Source organism: Dicentrarchus labrax, unplaced genomic scaffold (genome assembly GCF_905237075.1).
Source record: "Dicentrarchus labrax unplaced genomic scaffold, dlabrax2021, whole genome shotgun sequence".
Classification (NCBI taxonomy): domain Eukaryota; kingdom Metazoa; phylum Chordata; class Actinopteri; family Moronidae; genus Dicentrarchus; species Dicentrarchus labrax.
This window is the reverse complement of record NW_026136719.1, coordinates 19,964,922-19,987,945: the sequence shown is the minus strand read 5'-3', so window position 1 is coordinate 19,987,945 and position 23,024 is coordinate 19,964,922. Positions and strand designations below refer to the sequence as shown.

At 40.0% G+C, this 23,024-nt stretch overlaps 1 protein-coding gene across 2 annotated transcripts in view; it reads left to right on the top strand.

The window, feature by feature from the left end:
• Nucleotides 1-21,865, top strand: part of kiaa1549lb (KIAA1549-like b) — a 59,486-nt gene extending 37,621 nt beyond the window's left edge. Inside the window, exons 8-22 of one of the 2 annotated variants that reach the window (XM_051380445.1) lie at nucleotides 1,947-2,006; nucleotides 2,932-3,083; nucleotides 3,593-3,764; nucleotides 4,298-4,461; nucleotides 5,004-5,039; nucleotides 6,733-6,923; nucleotides 9,927-10,057; nucleotides 11,014-11,138; nucleotides 12,451-12,680; nucleotides 13,701-13,833; nucleotides 16,015-16,389; nucleotides 16,488-16,582; nucleotides 16,914-17,062; nucleotides 17,228-17,379; nucleotides 18,654-21,865. In XM_051380445.1, coding sequence (XP_051236405.1) covers nucleotides 1,947-2,006; nucleotides 2,932-3,083; nucleotides 3,593-3,764; nucleotides 4,298-4,461; nucleotides 5,004-5,039; nucleotides 6,733-6,923; nucleotides 9,927-10,057; nucleotides 11,014-11,138; nucleotides 12,451-12,680; nucleotides 13,701-13,833; nucleotides 16,015-16,389; nucleotides 16,488-16,582; nucleotides 16,914-17,062; nucleotides 17,228-17,379; nucleotides 18,654-18,917 — 2,429 coding nt within the window. In that variant the 3' untranslated portion in view covers nucleotides 18,918-21,865. The other variant, XM_051380446.1, reaches the window with a different exon arrangement.
• The last annotated feature ends 1,159 nt before the right edge of the window (nucleotides 21,866-23,024 follow it).

The following is a 23,024-nucleotide window of genomic DNA, read 5'->3' as shown; positions in this document are numbered from 1 at the left end:
CAGTTCGTGTTTCTTGCTCGTTCTCGCTTCTCACAATACCTCCTATTTCCAACTTAACGGGACGGTAGTCCCAAAGTTGCAAGGTTGGTTTTCCGCCTGGGGACGCTAGGGGGAGCGGGGAAAGTCACCATTTTCACTGGAACAGGCCTTTTTAACCATCCAAATGATTTCTAAATGGGTTTATTAAGTTGAAATAGTTGCCAAGTTCCCCTTTAAATCTAGTCTTCAAAGGATGCAGCATCAGTGTCACCGAGGGCAGATAGCAGTTTTGGTTTACACGCTGTCTTAATCAAGATGAATACAATTTCTGCTAGCAAGCATTAAATTAAAACTCATTTTGTGTGGGGACTGAATTAAGTTAGAAAGTAAAGTCACCCACGGGCAGGATGATTTGGTTGGGGAGCAGAGAAAGAGAGGAAGGCAACTAAATACCAAGAAGGGAGCCGAAACTGACACAGAGAACCCCAGTAGGACAGGAGAGTAAAAGAAAGAAAGAGAGAGTGTGTGACAGTGATTTTGCTCTGTTTGTTTTGTAGCCTGGCCATTAGTGATATTACACTATTTCACAGGAGGTGTGAGCATATGCTGGCAGCGGCTGCCTCCTCACTTCAAAGCCAATTATCACAGTAAATAATTAACAGTGGGGGATTCTCATACCACCTTGGGCTTTGCTCTGACAGAAAAAGGCCCGGGATCTCACACCACTCCGAAGTGCCTGTTTGTAGCACCAAGTACTCTGTAGTTCCTGCGGTGCTTGTGTAGGCTGGACGGTTGCGCTCAGCTCTTTTACTCCCCCTCTGCTCTTCCACAAACTCTCTCAGGTGGAATATGAGTGGACCTGTTTACAAAATGTCTCTTTTTAGACCATACCAATCCTTGAAAACTCTAACCATGATACCTATAACCCTAATGTAAAATATGAAATATTATTTGAATAGCCTTCTGTCTGTGAAGTTTCTTTCACTTATTGGAATGACTCTTCAGTTTGTGTCTTCCAGGGTCTCATCACACAACAGGAATGGCTCATGTGAAACCGTCTTGCTGATTACTATTTCACATGATTCAAATCTATAGACAGTGTTGGACTGAATTTGCTGACAGCCCTGCAGCCCTATCCATTAACAATCCCAATGCCCTTACTGTACCTATCACCATGCCCCCGACACACACCTACCCACCCACCCATCCCACCCCTCTCTCTTCTCTCCTGTCATGCTTGAGTGTACATTTCTGTAGCGAGTCTGCTTTCACAGGCCAGTGATACAGCATCCCCCCAAACACTGAACCAGCCTCTAGCACAAGAGCTTAATCAGGCAGGAAATAGATGTAACAGAACACAGAGACGACCAGAGCTCAGACAGCCGAAAGCTCTCCTTGCTTCTGTATTTGTCTGACATGCAGCGATAATGAGCCTTTAAACTGAGATTTCAACCACACAAAATGCGGCAAACTGTAAACTGTTCCCCTCCTTCACATGGAGTTTCAGAGGTTTTTATACATTTGGCACAGGTTTAAAAGCTCTGGTTCCTCAAATAACAGATGTCTGGATTGTGAGACCATCACTTGTTGCAATAACAGTTGCAGCCATGAAAATAAAATATATATTTTTTATAATTGTTGTGCTGACTGAGACTGCAGCTCTTTGTTGAAACACAGCTGAAAATTTTAAAAGGCATATGTGGGGGAACCACAGTAGCTCACCTGGTAGAGCATGTGCACCAAATACTAAAGATGAGTCCTTAACAGAGCGGCTTGGGTCTCTCTCTTTCTCCACCTTTTCCTGTCTATCTTCAGCTGTATCAAAACTAAAGGCATAAAAAGCCCTTCCCAAAAAAAGATGATCATGTGATTCTTTAGATTTAACCTTAAGTTAAGTCTGCAGTTGTTTTAACCTTTTAATGTTGATGCCGAGAACGGGAAATGATTATGTTTTTATGTTCTTGCAGCAATGGAGTACCATAATCTGAACACCTCCATTGCTACCAGAGACTTCTGGGTTATTACAGGTAGGGATATAATTGTTCTTATCCTTAGGGGGAACTGATGTGTGTTGTGTTGTACAATCCATTCACTGTAGTGCAGGAATAAAATCATGTATTGATCTTCCCTTGCTGCTCTGCCCGTACTGCTTATAAATCTCTACTTCATGACACAAAAAAACACATGAACAGGATGTATGTGGAAGACATGTACCTCTACAATTGTGAATTCATACATGGCGCTATTCATAGTAACACATCTGCTTATGTTTATAATATGAACTGTCTCATTTCACAGAAACACTTAGATGCCTATAACTCCTAGACTGTTTGTTTAGTATTTCCTTTGTTGGATCTATGAATGAATACGTGTACTGAGCAACATGAATATATTCCACAGTGTTCAGGGGCACCCACACTGCTATACTGTATAATGGATGGTCCTTTCAGATCAGGCTGTGTAGCTCTTGACCCTGCACCCTGCTGAGTCAGTTCAAGGTCATTCACTTGATAATGGGATTTACTCACACTGAACAAGATGTACAACCAGGATTATTGTTTTTCAACTTTTGATAAAATGGAACAGATTAAGGCTGCATTAGGTGAAGCTGACCACTAAGGGACAGAAAGACAAAACAAGCAAAACAAGCTTCCAAGAAACACAGCCCTGATATCCTTGGTTTATCAAGTTGTAATGGCTAATAACAGCTTGTCACCTTATATATACGTCAAACACAGAGGGACATGAGCTTCCTATAAGGCCCTTACAGCCTGAGAATCCTGCATTAGTCTTACCGTCTTACCACACAGTGTGTTTATTTTCTTACACACACATTTAAAATTTTTCTAATAATCTCTTCCTTCTTTGTGCTACTATTTTTCCTTGCCAAACAATTTATTTTCCCTCTTAACAACCATCTGTCCATCCTCTATGTTGCGTCTACATTTGCAGTGATCCAGGACGTGGATAACGCCAGCCTGGAGGGACAGTACCAAAGCTTTGCCAGTCTAATGGAGCAGCGGCTGGCAGAGCTGTTTGTGTTGGCAGGGCAGCAGGGCACTCGTTTCAGACGAGCCACTGCTGTAGGCAGCTACACTGTCCAGGTAAGAAACTGGCACGGCAACACAACAGGAAGTGCCTCGTCTGACTTTATCTGGAAGAACAAACAGTCTGTGATGCACAGGGTTAAAGAGTGCAACAGTAAATCATTTTAGATTATTATTCTGATGTTTTGCTTTTTATTCAGAAGTCTAATGAAAGCATTAATCCAACAGTTTTGTTGGCTTATATCTTACAGTATGAATATTTCATGAGATGAACACTTTGATACACACTTCTGCACACACTTGCATGATTACTTGTGGTCAGCCCTTGCTAATTGCTCATCAAAACAAGCCAGAGGTGGAATGTTTTACTAAGCAAGTACTCTCTTCTGTCCATGTGGTTTTCCCTCTCATGAGACTCCTTGCCTTATTGCATGGTTTTACTTTTTGTTTTCTTCTTGGAAAAGTAAGCTACTTCATACCAACGAACCAGCCTTTCAGTAACATTTGATATTGAGTGTATTATAGTTCAAGGAAACACATGTCATCCTTTTTCTTTTTTCAATCAGATGGTGAGCATCCGTAGGGTGTCAGGGCTAAAGAATCCAGCAGAGATGACCTACTACGTCCAACACAATGGCATTGCTTTATCGGGCACGTCAGCTGCCAAGGTTCTGAACACAGTAGATTCTCAGACCATGGCGCTCACCCTGGGCTATTTTGTCCAACTGCAAGCAGAACGTAAGCACAGCATCCTTCTAGCGTTTGACAAGTAGGCAAATAGACAGAAACACTGACAGACTAGACATAAAAACACATGACTCATGCTGAGTTTAGAAAAAAGAGCCAGTGCTAGAGTGAGGGGAGTAGAAGAAAAGGTTGAGAAAGCTCTTTGCTCTCTAATCTCTCTGAAATGCTCTCGGCAGGACGTTGTTTGTTTGGGCTGCAGTGCTGCTCAAGAGAAAGGGAGAAGGGGGGAGACACTCGGTCAGGAGAGAGGGGGAGAGAGAAAGAGAGAGCACGTTGCATTCCCTTATAGATCGTTGCATACAATAGCTGAATCAGGCACACTGTATATCAGGTTAAGCTGTATACTGTGTCACTTGGCGTGGGTATGATAGATGCCTCTGCATGTTTTAGCAGGAAAGGTAGGCTGTGTATTATACTTCCAGTTGTCCAATTAGTGGACTGACTGTTATCATTTAGTGTTTAGAGTCTACTGGGTGCCATGTAATGAAGTGATGATGGTGAAAAAGTGTTTTTCTTTTTTTCAGCTGTGGTCAAGAACCCTCCTAATAACCTTTGGATAATCGCTGCAGTGTTGGCCCCCATAGCCGTAGTAACACTCATTATCATCATCATCACAGCTGTGCTATGCAGGAAGAATAAAAATGACTTTAAAGCTGATGCCATCGGCAACCTCAACCCCAGAGCTAAGGTATCTGTCTTTCTTTCTATGTATGTATCTGTCTGACTGTGTTGAAGCAGGCTAATAGCTGAAACAAATCATACTAGCTCTGTTTTGATAGGAGATTAAGTTTTTCAATCATTTTTCAGGCTTCCAATAAGTGATAATCTTTTGCTTTTCTTGGTTTCATATCATTGTAAATGGACTGTCGGGCAAAACACGTCATTTAAAGACATCACCTTGGGCTCTGTGAAATTATAATGTGCACTTTTCACTAGTTTTTGATTTTATAAACAGAACGATTCATTGAGAAAAGAATAAACAGATAAAGCGATAATGAAAATAATTAGTTGCAGCCCTATTGTTAGGGCTGTTTGTGAGTTATAGGTATAGTGACTTAATAGCTATCGTTCTGTGTTGAGAAATGTGTGGGATTTTGTGTTGTATTCCGTATGATCTGCATAATGCCATCTGTATGACCTGTGTTAATGCATTGGTAGAATCCTATCAATCTTGAAACTTCAACACACACACACACACAAGCTATTTCAAACATTTTCTCTTGTTTTCAGATGGCGTATCGGAGAGATGTGGGCTATTATCACCAGGTATCTACCTCTCTATTTCCTCTCATTACTGATCTGTGTTTTCATCTTCAGGGCTCAACTGTGCCAACAGTGGGATTTGAATGGGATTCTAGGCAGACATCACCTATGAAATATTTCAATAAATCCTGCTGTGCTGATGAAAACGAAGGATACAACAGTTTGGAGAAACAATCCTGTCACAATGAGATTTTCTTGGATGAAAGGCTGGTATTGCCTATTCTCCTTATAGCAGTCTCCAGATGGCAAATTTGAAAGACTAAGCTTTACAGAGAACGGTTATTATGGAGATCGGCTTTTCAAGCAGAATGACTGCATGTGTATGTGTACTGACACTTGTTTTTTTTTTTGTGTAGAGAAGATTGAAAACTGTTTCCATCATTGCTGCATCAAGGGTGTCACAATGTCCTAATCAAAGTTATCTCTCCACTTCTGTGTCTGTTGTTTTTTCTGTTTAGTGGTTGTCTTCACTGTTGTATGTTAGTGTAGAGAAATGCATAGTTTGACGCTCAGTATATCCCACTGCTTGATTTACAGAATTTCATTAGAGAGAAAGTAATAAAATCTTCTATATTAAACTGTGGTAGTCACTTGAGTGCTTCTGCTCAGAGCAGTTATTATTACACAACATCTGAGATCCTACAAAGTCTCATCATGCAAAAACCACCAAAAATTGATGTGGGGGTTAAATCTTAGGCTGCTTCTTACAATCCTTTACACTCTAGGCAGATTATATAGACGGTTCTTTCTAATAAATAACCAAGGAAAGATTCTTAAAAGTCTGAAAAATAGAGTGACTCCTAAAAAATTAAATGAGGCTCTTGCACTAGCTCCCTTACTTTCACTGTCTGCATGCCCAACACTTTCATCACAAACTCTTGTTAGAGTTAGAGTAGCACTTTTAGTTAGTGAAGAAAACTGGATCCAGTGAAAATCTTTACTCTATGTGTGTGTGTGTGTGTGTGTGTGTGTGTATGTATGTATGTGTGTGTGTGTGTGTGTGTATGTATGTGTGTTTGTTTGTGTGCTATAGGAATACAGAGGGTGCATGTTCTTCATTCAGGGGAGTATTACGCATTGATTTTGCACCATGTCTTGCATTGAGGCAGTGATGTGTGTCTAAAAATGTATGACATTTGTGATGAAAGTAGTCCTAAATGTTTTAGTGTATGTGTGTGTGTGTGTGTGTGTGTGTGTGTGTGTGTGTATTACTCTTTTGGCCCCTACCTTCTCCATGAACATTTGGACATCCAGTGTTAGGTAAAGCACCACAAATCCTCTTCCTCCTCCCTCTTTTCCTCTAATGTGTCCTAACGTTTAACTTCACTACTATATTTCGGTAAAAGTCTGCCGATCTCATCTTGTCACCGCCTACTGCGAGTCATTTATTTGACAAGAATTTGGAAGAAGATGAAAAAGGGCCTCAGTTAAATCTGTACTTATCTATTTCAAGACACAGCAGCGCAGTAATCCCAGTTCTGTTCCTTAAATCCTCTGGACATCTCTTGAAAAGATACACTTTTGGGTTAGTTTGAGATGTCATGTCTATACGCGGCACTTCTGGTTGGCTAATGTATATCTCTATGTTCCTTCTGTCAGTGATTACTCTTTAAGAATACAGGTATGTGAAAGAATTTCAATCTTACTTAAGCTGTCACTTTTGTTTTTCTGCATTTTCACTCAACCTGTCCATCAGCCAGTCCAGGGTTTTGACTATGCCAAGCAGCACCTGGGCCAACAGGGAGGGGATGAGGAGACGCTACCTGTCAGTCAGGATACCTTAGTGATGTCACTACAAATTCGAGACACACCACTTTCACTAGAAAAGGCCCTGCAACAAGATGGAACTGCCAACAAGAAAACCCTCACCACTGACAAACACAAAAGGTATCATTACATCTGCTTGTCATGCTGTAAACCTCAATTTTCATATTTTCAGGGACAAATGACTTCTGTGGACATATGGCTGCCATAGTCAGAATATGAAAAATAATTAATATTTAGGGGTCCTACATATTTAAAGCACATTTATTACCTCACAGAAAATATAACAGCATATACAGCAATTTTATATTATATATTTTTTAAACACATTTTTTGCTAGAAATATCTGGTGGGCCAAATTAATCCTTATGGCAACTTTGGCCTGCAGGCCCCACTATAGACAGCCCTGACCTTGATGAATTAGAATAAAGTATTTCTATGAACTGGATGTCGGTGAAGCAATACCTTTTGATATTCAGTATAACCAAGGATGTGATTTATTTTATAGATTCAAAACATTCAAGAAGATACAAAACTGTGCACCATTCAAAACTGTACATCATTATCATCATTATACTATAATAGTAAAATATATTTACAGATTCATTACCGTCGTCTTAACCTGCAGAACTATCAAGGACACAAAAACCAGAAGACTTAGATTGAAGTGTGTTTGTCTACAAGATCATGGCAAACAACACCCAAAAGTACATTTAAAACATTGCTTAAGTTTATCAATCTTGTTTTTGTAATTACATACTTTTAATTAGTGACATTAGTGAATTAGTGGAAAGGTATTCTTCTCACTCTCAACAAAAACTTATTATTATAATACTGCAGATAATGTGTATAATTAGGATAAAACTGTTTTTGGACATTTGTTCCCAAATCAAATGTATTGATCTTCTGTACAGCAGCCATTAGGATATCTCCAACTCAGCTTACCAGGCAAAGCTTTCATCAGTCTGAGTTGTATTTGTCTCAATTAACCTTCTCAAACAGACAATAATCAGATGAATCATCTCAATTTATTCAGAAGGTTTTTCTTGAACTGAGACTGAAGGCAAGAGATCCTCCCATTTGCTTATAGTATGTGCGTGTTATCTCAAGAACTGCACTGGGTCTGTCCTCATTCTACCCTGATGCTGAGTGATAGGCGGTCATTAACAGTTCTCTGTGTGGCAGGTGAAATTGACCGTTTTCCTCATCTGACAGTCAGTAGCGCTGTTTCGGAAATTAATTGCCATGTTAAATCATGCTAAATTATTTAATCGAGGAGCGCAAAAGGGCGTAATTTTTCAAAGCCATGCAGGATAATGAGATCAAATGAAATGTTTGTGACAGAATAGGGAATCTATATACCAGAGGTCCTGCTGTAATGATGCAGCAAAAGTTTTTAATTTCTTATTTCTTAAACTATTGATCTTAAAGGTTCTTCAAGTATTTAGATGTCAAGTTAATTTTCTTTATTTAACTATCTATATGCTATTATCCTAGGACATAACAAACTTGTTCTTTAATGTTTCTTTCCTGCTTTGTCTTAAAGTACGTAGAGATATTAACATCATCAATAAAAGAGATTAGCTGTGAAATAGTATTTTGTATTTTGTGTTCAAAAATTTGCGTGAGCCTGGTTGACTTTTATTAGCCACATAAAGTGAGTTTTTAGGTGTAACGTGCCTCTCAAAACACATGAACCAAGTGAACAGTCATATGAAGTATGTGTGTGGAGTATTTTGAGCCTCAGTTTAACTTCTTAGAAACAGATTTTGTTGGATAGCAGATTGTAGAACATTGGCATTTCTAGAATAGTCGCCATGGTTTTCAGTTAAATAATAGAGTACCATATTAGGCAACATATGCTATAGCTAATGGAAAAGCAGCTGTCCTGCAGATGCAACATGGTTTTAGCTCTCTACTTGATGCCAAGACTTGATGCCAAGACTATTGACAGACAAGCAAATGCTGTGTTCATTCCATCAGGTGGAGGCTCACACTCTGTTGTTGACGTCTGAGTGAAGGTGAAAACTGTCATTCACTTGTTGTGCAGCCTGTTTGAAATGACATCTGTCCCAAAATTCCTGTTGAGCCCTGCAAGACAAAGAGGAACTTGTGGGAAGATGCTGCAAGGTTACACTTTTAGAAGTTATAAGATTCTGTAACCTATGGTTCAGGCATAGGATGCCGTTATGCACGCTGGATACGTGCAAATCTAAAAAACATTCATGCAGACATGTCTTGCACAATTACTTCTAATTTGCTTCTTCCACCCTGAAGACATCCCTTCATTTGTACCAAGGTCACACAGCTGTTGGCCTCTAAACACCAACACAGGATCAAACATACAACCCTCTCATACAGCCAGTGCAAATCTGCTGCTCTGAACACCTCAATTAATTATTACACATTACACGTCTTTGTCGAGGCTGTGACTGTTGCACCGAGCCAGCTCTCTGCAGCACTGCCTCAACGAGAGCAGGCAGGGCAGACACTGTTCCTCTGTCTCTCTTTTGCTGTTATCATTTTTACCAGACAATTAGGGGATAGACCACGGTGCTTTGATGTCACTGTCAGCCTCGTGGTCCTCTGATCAGCTCTAATTCCAACTACAGTACAGTGTTTGAAGCTGGTGAAACAAGAATTGGATAAAGCAATTGTTTGTCCAATTAATGGAAGAACCAGTCTTGCTTCACTGTGGACGGCTTGCATGCTGGTTTTTGAAACATACATGTCGCACACTCAAGGATAAATGCATGTGCAGTAGAGGCACGTGAACATAAAAATACATGTTTATTAATGAAAACATGCAGGAAAATGTGCAAAACATACTTAAACAAACCATTTGGGAGGACAATTGCCACTTGTCAAAGATTTAAAACTTAACCAGCTGATGACTGATGCTGCAGATCCAAAGCACTGAACAATCTTAATCTGCCAGTGTGTGGTAATGGTTTTAAAAATAAACATTAAAAAAACAATAATAATACATTATGTTTACTGGCCTCAAGCCTGAGAGAGGTAGAGAGAGGAAGGTGAGGTTGTTAAAGGGAGGGATGACATAACCTGGCTCTGAGCCCAGCTTCCGGAGAGCTCACCGCCTTTTCCTGTTGCTATGGTTACTTGCAGCAAGTTGCCGAGTGAGGACGGTTCCGTCATCAGCAACGAATCAGAGAAGCTGAATTCCGGCAGGGGCTTGACAGTGCTGAAAGTCACAGCGCAGCAGAAACTGACAAAGGAGGAGACGCGCAAGAGGGACGGTGAGAGTCACACACTGATGCAAATACAAATAATTTATTCTGCAGCTCCTTTGCAGACAAGGTCAGGCGTGTCACAAACGCCAAAAAATCTTTTCCCAGTCTCTCCTGCATGAAACCCTTTTACAGTCTCTGTTTCTCATGCACACAGGTTACCCAAAGAGAAATGCATTGCCACTGCAGCTTTTTTTTTACAGCCAGAAAGGTGGCCACTCAGCAGTAAGCAGAGATGGACCCGATGAATATGCATGAGACTCTGCTGACATGATACAGTATGTCAGACTAGTGGATGCTGTGACAGACTGGAAAAAAAAACACATGCACGCGCACTCACTAATGCAAAAATGTAGAAATACCACATAAAGTCACACGTCTTGGGCTCTTCAAAGATGCAAAACAGTTTCAAGTAACAGCCACTCAGAGGTTGAACTATTCGCTGTTCTATTCTTGTCCACTGGAGCTAAATGTTCCACATGTGGTGGGTGTGAGTTAAATGAATCAAATTCAAATACTCTGCTTGTAAATTGGATAGAGCTTGCTAGATTATGATTTTCTTAATGGGTGGGTTTGAATAATTCATCAGCTGAGTTAAGGAAAACTAGAATTGAATCCAGTTTGTCTGATGTTGGATAAGGAATGAAAGTGCATAGTCAGTTTCTTTCATCTATCACAGAGATGCATTGGCACAAACTTTGAAGCCAATGCTATCTTTGTGATCTATTGTCTTCCGTCCACCACTTCATTTGCTGACACAGACAACTGATGTTTGACATAATCCCAAAGTGTCAGCCACAGAGAAGACAAGGTGATGATGAGAGAGAGAGAGAGAGAGAGAGAGAGAGAGAGAGAGAGAGAGAAACAAAAAGTGAGCGTGACAGTTTGTTCCCCTTTGACTGACAGTGTAATGATTAGAGGTATTTGTAGTCTCTTTGTGAGTGAACTCCCTCTCTGTTCTTCAGATCCATATGACACCTCCTCTGGCTCCCTGCAGCTCATTTCCATAAAACCCATGGCAGCTCAGCCCAACTACTCACACCCTGCATCCTCTGACCGCAGCCAGGACTCAGCCGTTGTCAACGGAGAGGTGATGCACATGCACATATCCGTTTAGAGATACACAGACTTACATGCACATTTACACAAACACAGACATGAACGCAGATGCCCAAATGTATTAAAATCCCTGAAAACCTATAACCGTGGTCTCATATGAGAGATTTGTGTTTTTTTCTCACTGGTTTAAAGTGGACATCGCTCAGCTGGTAAAAATTTCACATATTTAAGTGCAACAATCACAGTTAATTTTAAAATGTAGTAGTGTTGTTTGCTTATGTTGTGAGAACTGTCAATCAAATCTGATTAAACCACAACCACACAGTCCTGATGAGACAGACAGATTGAGTGTTAAACTCAGAATGTTTTGCTTATATAAACTTGAATATTAAATGTTACAGATAAATATTTCAGATTTGAAACCAAGTTTTCCGGAGCTTTAAAATACGCTCCACTTTGACAGCAGTTACGTCAAATATAACAGAACTTTTTTTCAGCTAAAAAAATTGGCCTTTTAAATAACAGTAGTTACGTGATTTGTGGCATTGTAAATGGTAAATTGACCTGTACAGCGCCTTTCTAGTCTTCCGACCACTCAAAGCACTTTTACACTACATGCAACATTCGCCCTTTCACAAACATTCACACAGCGATGGCAAAGCCCATCGAACAGAAACTAAGTCATTCACACAATGTGGGGTTCAATCTCTTGCTCAAGGATACTTCGACATGTGGCAGAAGGAGCCAGGTATCGAACCAACAACCTTCCTATTAGGGGACGACCCGCTCTGCGTCTGAGCCACAGCCACCTGTGTTGTATGATTTCATATGATGAAGCCCTGACCTCTGAGGACCATGTTAAAATACAATCAGGTGTTCAAAAAAAGTCTAGGTTTTAAAGCTCAAAAGGCACATATTCATATTCCTGACGCTAAAATATGATTTTCTTGGATATATTGTAAGCTCATCCAAGTGATATTCCCCAGAAAATTATATAATATAACCTTTACAGTAAACTGACTTTCATCATTAGATCAAAGAATTGGTTCAATAACGTGATGCACCACACTTTTTTCATTCTTTATTTTCATTATTTTTTCATTTCATTTGTGATTCTGAAGTAATATAATAAACATGAAACATAATAAATGTGTTCTGAATCTTTGTGGCTGTGATTATTACATAACAGTTTCATTTTCAGAGACCTGAACCTCCTGATCTTTCATCCACACATGCCTTTTAAGATAAAGCAGAATCACACCACACACACCAAGAACCTTGTGTCTGTTTCCGTTCTCATCTCTCTGTGTCTCTTCGCATATCGCACTCTTTCCTCTCTGCAGGTGAACTTGGCTCTGAAGCAGAAGTCAGACATAGAGCACTACAGGAACAAGCTGAGGCTGAAGGCTAAGAGGAAGGGCTATTATGACTTTCCCTCCACCGACGGCAGCAGCAGTGGTCGGGCCCTGGCGCAGAGGCAGCGGCACGGCCATGAGAGGGCAGCCGGTGAGCATGGCAGACCACTGGAGCCTGATGATGAGCGAGGTTCCACTTATGTCAAGTCTCACAGGAGGTGAGGGGAGAGTGGAAAAGCAACTGGAACCTGGGTTTGGCTGAGTGTAAACAGAAAAGAAAATCCATGCTTACTTAAGGGTGTGATGCAATTCGAGCCAACACAAAGTGCTGCAGGTGACGTGGCATTTCATATTGGTTGATTGGGCTTCTAACCATGGCCAGTTATCCATCCCCGCTGACCTCTGCCTTGCCTAATTAGCTTATAGATAAGTAAATCTGTCTCCTCTACTGTTGTCATTATCCTATCCTGATAGGCAATGAGAGACCCATCAGACTTGTCTGATTAGTCTGATCCAAGTCCTGAGCTTCCATAATGGAGATAAGAGGATTGGCAGGGTGTTGGACGGTCCACTACGCTGGTTCTGTCCTGCCTCTTCTTTACAGATGCACATAAAGATGTACAGAGTCTTTGGTATTACCTGTTGGTATTACGGACCCAGGGCAAGGGGGGTCTTCCCCACATGAGATTAACATTACATTACGTTAGCTGCCTTTAGAGCAGAAAGCAACATTTGAAATTTGGCTTAGCAAAGGGTTAAATGGACCTGCTATTTTTGTATTCCCCCACAGTGAGCACGATAAGGATTTTAGCAGCTATTTACTGTTGACACTAGTGTATGGCTGATCAGTTACAGCGCCAACATGCTGATATGCATCTTGTCCTTTGTCATTGACTGTACATTGTTGTTTGGTTTTGCTAGGTGCTTTATCAGTGTTGCACTTTGCTGTGCAACTCTTCAAGGATATCCTCATACCTGATTCAGTTTGTTACCTGATGTCCTTATAAGATACCCGAACATACTACATCTATTTGGTCTTTATCACAACTTTATGTACCTTTTTGAAGCATTTATTTTCCCACTATTTTCAACCACCTCCACTTCCATCCCACCTTTCACTGCAGGCATCTGAAACCATGGCTGACAGTAAGAAGGCTGAATTGAAAGGCTTTCAATTCATAACAACCATACCCCAAGATTGATTTGTACTGAATCCACTCTTTCGATCTAATTGGCAGGCACTCCCAAGTAGGGCAGACAGCGTATCGCAGCAGACAGAGTCTGAGCAGTCCCAGTCCTGGAGGAACAGAGATGGACCTCCTTGTTATGAGGGAGAGACCCAGGAGAGGCATTCGCAACAGCGGCTATGATGTGAGTCAGATGTCATCACCTAATGACCCTGTCTCCCAAGATGCAATTAAACTTCTCTCACAAAGTGACTGACAGAGCAACATGGTATTGGTACTTTTTAAATAATAATTTGTAGTTTGCAGTATACATGTAGAAAGCTGATCCCCAAATGAGGTTCGAGCAATAGCAACTTTAAATTGTCAATCACATATAACCTTTGAACTCATTATATGTATTACTGATGTGCTATATGCATATTTTTAAAGGAAAGCCTTTTGTGATGTCTTGTGATTATTGGCTTTCCTGTGTGGTTGTTTTTTCTTTTATTCTGATATTTTAACTGTCTTTGTATGATTGCTTATATTTTATCTCATTTATTTTGTCAAGCACTTTGGGACTGGGTTTAGATAAGGGCTATACAAATAACATTATTACAATAACTATTATTATTCAAATACAAATATGTGATGATTTATATTCTTATTATATGCTTGTTAAAAAAAGAATACCACTGTTTTCAATCTAGTAAGATGGAATGTAAAAATAGAAAAGATCATTACCAATCAGAGCCTGTCAGTGGTAAATCTATGCCTTATTGCCCTATTTAAAACAGCCACTGAGCTTGAAATCAGACTTATTCTGCTCAGGTGTGGTTTCAAGCTGAAAGAAGTGGTTCATTTATAATTAAGAGTTAAGATTTATAAGTCCTGTCGTTTTGATATGTAATGCGTCTCAGGAGGGCTGGTTTAGGCCTCCACTCTTTTATTGTTCCATTATGGCTCTGTGTATGGCTCTTTCTGCCATGAAGCCAGAATACTAGTGTGTGAGCTCCCTTTTGTAAAAAATATGAGCAGTGATAGAAATATTTCACTGAACTGCAACTGACCTGCCAGCTATTTTGACCAGTCACAACAGGAAAAAACACAGGCTGTGGTACTGTTGTGCCTGCTCACTGGCATGGCTTACTGGGACTCTCAATGAAACATAAATGTTATTATAGAAACCTGTGCTTTTCCTTCTATTCCTACAAGTCAATTGTGTGCCGTGAAAATAGCTTCTTGTGCATTTGATTTAGAAATATCAGGCTCTTGGGATGACTTGGTGCTGCCATGCGCAAAATGCCACAGGTTTAACATGACAAACTTCATTATTGATTGGTAATTAAATTACAAAAGACCCTTGACAAGCTCAAATTAAGATTTCTTTTTATTCTGACCTCCCTTGGTTTATTCTTGCTGTGGCTAAACTGTGTAGCAAACTGTTAGGTAAGAAATATGGCACAGTAGCCAGTACAAGCTACACAGCCCTTTTTCAGAACTACTGGCCCTGTTGATTACAATGGGACTAGTGTAGCTCCAGGCCCCATCACTGCAGATTCAAGTCTCTGCCGTTCCATGTTGCAGGGGGGGCTGATTTATGAGGTGCACTACGCTAGGTCTCCTGTGGCTACCCTCTGTTCACACAGGAAGTAGGGCAGCCTCAGCTCATATCCATTTATCACTGAATATAAGGAATGGATAGATGGATACAGAGGCTGGGAGAAAGAGTAGAGGGTATGAAAAGATGGAGGGACTTTCAAAAAAGAAGATGTAAAAGGGGAGACAGGAAAATGGTTATAATGCATATAGTGTCAATAAGAAAAGGAGAAGGAACATACCATAGTATCATTAGCAAACTACTATCCAGCTACTGGAATGTACTGCTGCTGAGCCTACTGTGACCAAGCAGTAACACCACTGGATCAAACCCTTCCAGCTGACTAGTGTCAGAAACTCTGAGTAACATTAGACAGCCTGTGCTAGCTCAGTCAGCACCTTGTCAACAACCCACTGAGAGAATGACAGGAGATATTATAAAACTTGTAATTTTCCAGCTATCTCGGGTTGTAGCTGTTAATATCCCGCTAATTCGACAAGGAGAGGTTTCATTTTCTAATATTTCATCCAGGTGTAAATCCAGACATGCCTCCTCAGGTGGCCGCTACCACAGATTCACCCACACAAGCCATGACTATGAAACTACAGGGCACTCTACTCAAAGTTCTTTCATATCTATTTACTCTGATGTGTGTCAGATCCTCTGTTGTTAACTTATCAATCAGATACCCTTCTCATTATGTTGTGTCTATATAGTATTAGAAAGTCAAAGATCTGAGTCTCAGTTCATAGTGGCCTCCCTCTCTTCTTAATGTGTTTGTTTTAGACTGAGCCTGAGCTGATTGAGGAGACGAATGTTGACCGTCTAATGGGGCCACGGGGATACATGTATGGCCGGGGCTTGAAAGGCCACTCAGAGACATCCACTCTGAGCTCACAGCCGTCCATTGATGAAGTGCGACAGCAGATGCACCTGCTGCTGGAGGAGGCATTTAGCCTGGCTTCAGGAGGCCAGTCCACATCCGGAAGGCACTCCCATCACCACCACCCATCTCCTGACCACTACAGTCATGCACCGCCTCCCCTCCCCTACGCAGATGTGGTGACGAGCGCCCCTGGTACAATGAATGATGGAAGGGGAGGCCTGCAGTGGGTACCATCTTACGGGGCAGACGTGTATCAGTGCAGCCTGCCCAAACCGGTAAATGGAATGAGATTATTAGCCCTCTCTTAAGAACTGCCTGCTTTTGTTATAGTTAGCTTTATGTAACCTTAAATGCCTTTCAATATCTGTTTAAGGCCTTTCACTTCACCCAGCTCCCTGAGATGGCCATGGGTTCTCCTCCGCCTTTACCACCTCGCACTGGACCTCCTTCTGGGACCTCCTTAAGACGGTAAGGCTGAATAGGCCTCACACACACACAAACACACACATGCAGATGGAGGCAGACAGAGACATACACACAGTGCCCATAGCATCCCAACAGATATTCCACATTTATTCACATTCAAATTCATATTCAGGGACTAGATATTCACTAGGTAATGTGCTGTGGCCAGGGTGATTTTAGGCCTTGTATAAATTTGAATATTGAACTAGTGCATTGAGAGATGGCAGGAATGTTAATGAGGTACTCACTTTTCCAGATGGAGTATGTCTGCCATCTAGTGGCACTGGCCAAGTATTTTAGTAACTCTGTGCTTATTCCTCTCCAACCAACTTAGTTCCACTTCTGACTTGGGGCCTAAGGGAAGGAACTCAGAGACATCTGTCACTGAAATGCAGAGTCAACATGACAACAACCCATATGGGCCAACTACTAGAGCAGCACTTCCATCTATCACTGCAGAGCAGCCTGTGTCCAACTACTCAGGTAAGCATATGAGGAGATGACTTTGCATTTCAAAAGTAATCCATAATGTGCTTTTCTTCCATAACAACATAAGTTTTGCAAGAATAATAATACTCTGACAAAAGTTAAATTGAATAATCCCTTGGAATACATTCTTCAGTGAAGTCTCCCTTTTCTTCTGCGTAGGAAACCCAATAACAGCCGTCTACGCCATCCCAGCCACCAGGTCCGGCTACTCAGAATACTTTGTCTCCACACCACCCACCTCCTACCACAGTCCCTCTTGGATGTCCTATCCACCTGAACCTGAGGATGTGCCACCACAGTGGACTGACTCTGTAAGGAAGCCCGTTATGATTGCTTAGGAGGCACCCAATCCTAACAAAAATAAATAAATAAATGAAAGATGAGCAATTTATAGTGGTAGAATAATGTGACTAGTAACTAGGACAGTCACAGTTTTCAAGCATATCTTGTCCTAATAATTAGCCCTTTAATTAAGAACAAATTCTGTTGGCTATTGCAAAGATTCTTGCAGAATTAAGGTTATATCCAGACTCAGTCAGAAGTATTTGTATTTTTAACTCTTGCAGAGTAAAAAAGACCAGTATTGTGGCTTTATAACATACAGACAAGAAACCCCACACAATTAAATTCAATACATTTCAATAGAATAATTAAATACAGGCCGGTAAAACTGTAAAAGAAATGTAATTATTGTAGAGTTTCAAAATACCCCAACCTCACATCCTGGTTGTCAGGATGTGTAGGTGAGCTCTCACATGGCACTGACATTGATTTGAAAAGTCTTTTTGTGCTCCTGTTTCTATCTACCCTTGAAAAGGACTGAAAACAATACTTTTTAAGCATCCTCTTGCCTTCTCCTCTGTTTTTCATTAAAATAAGGCAACAAGAGATAGGACGTTCATCCTGTCAGATCTGTAATAATCCATGTGACCCTCCCTCCCTTGCCCTGCACAGGACCCTCCTTGTTTGTATGGAATGTTCTGTTTTTTCCCTGTCTGTCTGCCTGTTTCAACCAGATGCCTTCACGCAGTGTCTTTTTGCAGAACCAGTGTCATTTAGAAACCATTTGCTGATCTGAATTTATGGCTGGCGTTGAGTGGACACAACAAAATACCGGGGTAGTTGAGCACATTTCCTAAATGAACACCTATTTTACTTTTAACTTTTTTTTTTTTTTTTTTTTTTTTTTTAAATTTTTTACTTACATTTCTTGTGTAAATCTGACACTTATGAAGATTTTGTATCAACATTAAATAATAGTCCATTTTGGAGTTCAAACACAGTTTGAACCACAATCCATTTCAGTATCATATACTCACACAGTAGATCTCCACACTCATTACTTTCCCTGTTATTTTGGTCCATTTATAATGATTTTCCCAGATACATTTGTGTATATTTTCCCTTACCACCCACTTAATTCTTTCTAAAATAGAGGTGCAAGAGAAAATGTTCACTCAGCAAAATAAAAAACTATCGCATATACTGTATCCTTCTAATTATCTAATTGGCAGCCATTATTTTCGTGGGTAGTAATAATATGAAGTTACTGTATTACTGATTTCATGTCTACCCTGTTTTACAGTTGCCCCTGCCTGGGTATATAGAGGCTTTTCCTCATCCTCGCTATCCACAGGGGAGCCCCACCAGACTGCCCCTGCAGTACAACCCGGCACTGGTGGAGCCGCCCACTGCCCCTAGCACAGCATCCCAGCAAAGCCTGCCCCAGGTGGTGAAGGACATGGACAGCATGCCCCTTAGTAGCCTCTCCACCTCTGCGCTCGTGCAGGCCATCCGGCAGGAGGTGGCCAAGCTGGCGAAGAAGCAGAACGATGTGTTTGAGTTCTAGTTTTAATTTTGCCCTCTTGTGTGCAGGTGCTCTGCACTGGTCTTCAATAGGGGCACACGAAGGTGGTCCTCCTTCAGACTGATTTTTGATGTTTGTATTGTAAAAACAGACTGATCTTCTTTACCCACTGATTATCCACTGATCGATTTCCTTTCACACGCCACTGGTGTTTTGCAGACTGTTGACGTAAAGGAACAGAAAAGATTATGTTTTTTTTTTTAGAAAAAAAATGCCATCCTCTATTGATGTCCTTAAGTAAGTACATGCATCTCTTCTTTGTAGATATGTCAATAGGATACGCTAAATATGGAACATGTAATTTTTTCCGGGAGTAGACATTTTTTCTGAATCAGCATCAATTGAGAAGAGAGAAAAGTAGCATTATTGTCTGTACTGAGAGAACCAACTTCCTGTCAGATAGTTAAGTATAACCACAGTGTATATGAGCATGTACAGTATTAGGACATCATGTATGTTATCTCCTTTTATAGACCATCAACTTCAACAGGATGTGCTACATCAATATCAGGTCATTCAAGCACCCATGTCATATGAAAGTACCATATCCATTTTTACAAATTCTTTGTTTTTCACATCCCAACACCATAACATTAACAACAAACACTGACTGTCCTTGATTTGTTAATAATTTTTACATTTACATTGTAGTTCTTGTTAATTAACAAATGGACTAAATACAGTATATATATGTATCTGCCTTTTTAGTTAAACCCAATTGAACATTAAATCTTAAGCGGTATCTATGATGATGATGATGATGATGATGATGATGATGATGATGATGATCATGGTGATGATGATGTAGCAAATAGATGGAAATGTTTACCTTTATGCATCTGAAATAGAGGAAAGCATTTATCATTTATTCTTATAATACTTGTTTGGGTGTTCACAAGTTACATTGACATGGTTGATAATTATAGACATTTTTTAACAGTAATGGATGGTTATTATAGTACTATAATACTGTTGCTAAATACTTAAAAACATGAACTTTGACTGAACTATATGTTGTTTGAAGAAAACAACAGAAACACTTTCAAAACCCCAAAAGGAAAAACCTTTAGGTTAATTCATATTTGTAGCTGGATGGACACATACGAGTAACAGATTATACTAGAGCCCAGTGATTTTAAGATGCACGGATCATTTAATGCACATAAACCCCCAAAATCTTTGTCACAAAACTATTCTTTTTGCTGTTGGAAATAGTGCCGCTGGTCCTTGAATAAGAAAGATGAGTTTGTTGTTGTTGTTGTTTACTGGCCTTAAGACATCTTAATGGTCTCAATGGGTGCATTTCATGAATAAAATAAGTTCATGTAAACTATTGACCTAATGAGAGGTCCTACATCAGTACTCCTGTTCTAAGAAGTTTAAGTGCACAAACCCTGATGTCTTTGTGTAACATTGCGAATGTCTGCCTGAGTGTGGACTCAGATTTAGTGTACAGTACAAGAACTGTTTCAGAAGCATGTTCAGTGTGAGTGTGGAACATCTGTAACCCCTGAAATCATCCTGTTAGGGTGCAAAGTGCACATTTACCCTCAAAAGCTAATTTCATAATCAATCATTTAATTTAAGAACTGCGGCTTCAAGTCATCAATCATAATTATATAGAGAGTACATTAGTGTATGGCAGAGCAACATAACAAGCTTCCACCTACCACATAAAAACATCATAAATATCAACATGTAAAAAGCTTATATTTGGTTAAACAAAATACTAAACATATAAATACAAGGAAAGACTCCTGCTGACACGATGTTAAGTACAAAGTAAAGTGTTGAGCAGAATGCAGTTCTCTGACAAAGACGCACTAACACGTACACATTAAGCGAAAGACCAAGCCTTCTGATAGCTAATGGAATAAAGGAGACCCTTGCATGCCAGAATTATTCTAACAGTGACAGAATGAAGGAGGTCAACTCTTTATTTAGTTTAAGGTTGGGATATTCAGGGATCCAGCTAACCTTTTTGATGACATGCTTTAATTAATATCTTGAGGCAGGCTTATTTTATCCGAATACCTTAATTTGCCATTTTTATCAGCCTTGTCAACCTATTTTATTTAGTCTGTTTTAAAAATCAGACTAAGGCCACCATACCAGGGCAGTGCACACAACAACACTATTCAATAAAACTCCTATAAAACAAAAGTCATTAAACCATTGCACACATGAAAGGAATTCAACTCATACTCATATTTTACTGTGGCATGAAAGCCATCAATAGGTTATAATGAATTCTTAATGCAGGATTGCTTGGGCAATGGAAAGTGGAACTGACTGCAAATGAGTGCATGTAGGCCTATAGCAGGGATGCTGCAATATGTTTGCATAAACATTCAGATGCTATAGATTGCCTACTCTATATGTTTTTGCAAACCTTGTGGAATGCTTTGCAGATTATTATAATAAATGCTGTCATAGAAAGATGCCAGCTGTGACATAAGAAAGACAACTATGAGTGAAAATGCCTTTAAAACATTATTTCTTTTCGTGGAACAGTACTGTTGTTGTTGTTACAGCAGTCCCGGATGAATTTAACTTTTTTGCATTCTGACCTTTGAGCAAACCTTCCCTCTCTTCTTTTATACTCATGCCTGTTGGTGTGCAAGTAGGTATAAGGAAATACTGTATGTCTTAAACTCAGCAAGAACTTTGTTGTTACTTGTTTTCCCATGATTCCTTTTACCCATTATTCAGAGGAGCACTTAATGTCTTAAGAACTGTACTAAATACAGTGAAACCATTTTTGTGTATACCAGAAGTGAACACCTTTCCACATTCTCATGCTGGAAACTTAGCGATATTAAATAAAAGGGTTTTGGGTGGTTTATTGGTTTAGAAAAATGATGAGTATTTATTCTATAAAATGAAATATGAAGTGAGCTAAATCTATTAAAAATCCATGTCTTTTTGTCTTCCTGACTGGTTTTCTCATTTCCGTTTCATCTGCTTGGTCTTGTTATATTTGATGTTCCTCAGAGATTGATCTGACAGAGAGACCTTGAGACAGATGGAGAATGAAAGAAATATTAGCCTACATGATTAAATTCAAATAAAAGATTTTATTAGAAGAATCAATTATCAGTGCGTGTCTTCAATACCTCTTTTACTTTATGCGAATAATTTTTCCTGATTAGCAATATCAAGAGTTGAAGTAATTGTTGTACTGATGCTCCACTTCTACAGTCTTACCTGGTAGAGGCTACTTTATTGTCACTTTAGACCTAATTTGTAGGAGTCATTATTATTACCACCTACTTACAAAACAGGATGCTAATAGTCCTTGTATGCCTTTATATCACAAGGATTAAAAGCTCACAGATGGCTCAAAGTGGGTAGCATTTAGGAGGATCTATTGGCAGAAACTGAATATAATATTCATGGGTATGTTTTCATTAGTGTGTAATCACCTGGAAATAAGAATCTTGTTTTCCTTACCTTAGAATGAGCCATTTTTATCTACAGTGGAAGTGGGTCCTCTTTTGAGGCTGAGCTGTATTCAGATGGTTGCAATCTGCAACTTCACCAGTAGATGCCACCAAAACCTACACACTTCATACATACTGTCACAAGTCAATACAATCTGCTCCCGTTTTGGTTTAAGTCTGTATTAACCTGTGTGGCTGAACTTCTGGGTGACAAACACTTACTTAATTTGGATCCACCATCTAGACTCTACCTAGTCATCAGCTCCATCTGCAACCATCTGAAGGCTAACGTGAGAGAACATTCCCCTTATTAGAAACAATGTCTATAGTAATCTAACTGGATATTTGAATATATTTTTACTTAAACCAAATCTGAACTATGAGGTACAGGGTAGACTGCACCTCCTCAAGAGGGAATTTTTCTACTCCTGCTTGAATATAGTCATTGAGATATATGGGTGCCTTCCTAACTCTAACCAGATAGTGTGGTTCTATTACTGATCCTTGTCCAAAGGGCCTAAGACATGGCATGACTGTGGTACAGATTGTAAAGCCCCCCTGAGGCAAATTGTGATCTGTGATATTGGGCTGTTTAAATAGAATTGACTTGACTTGACATGACAAGACCCACTGCCTCCTGTACTGG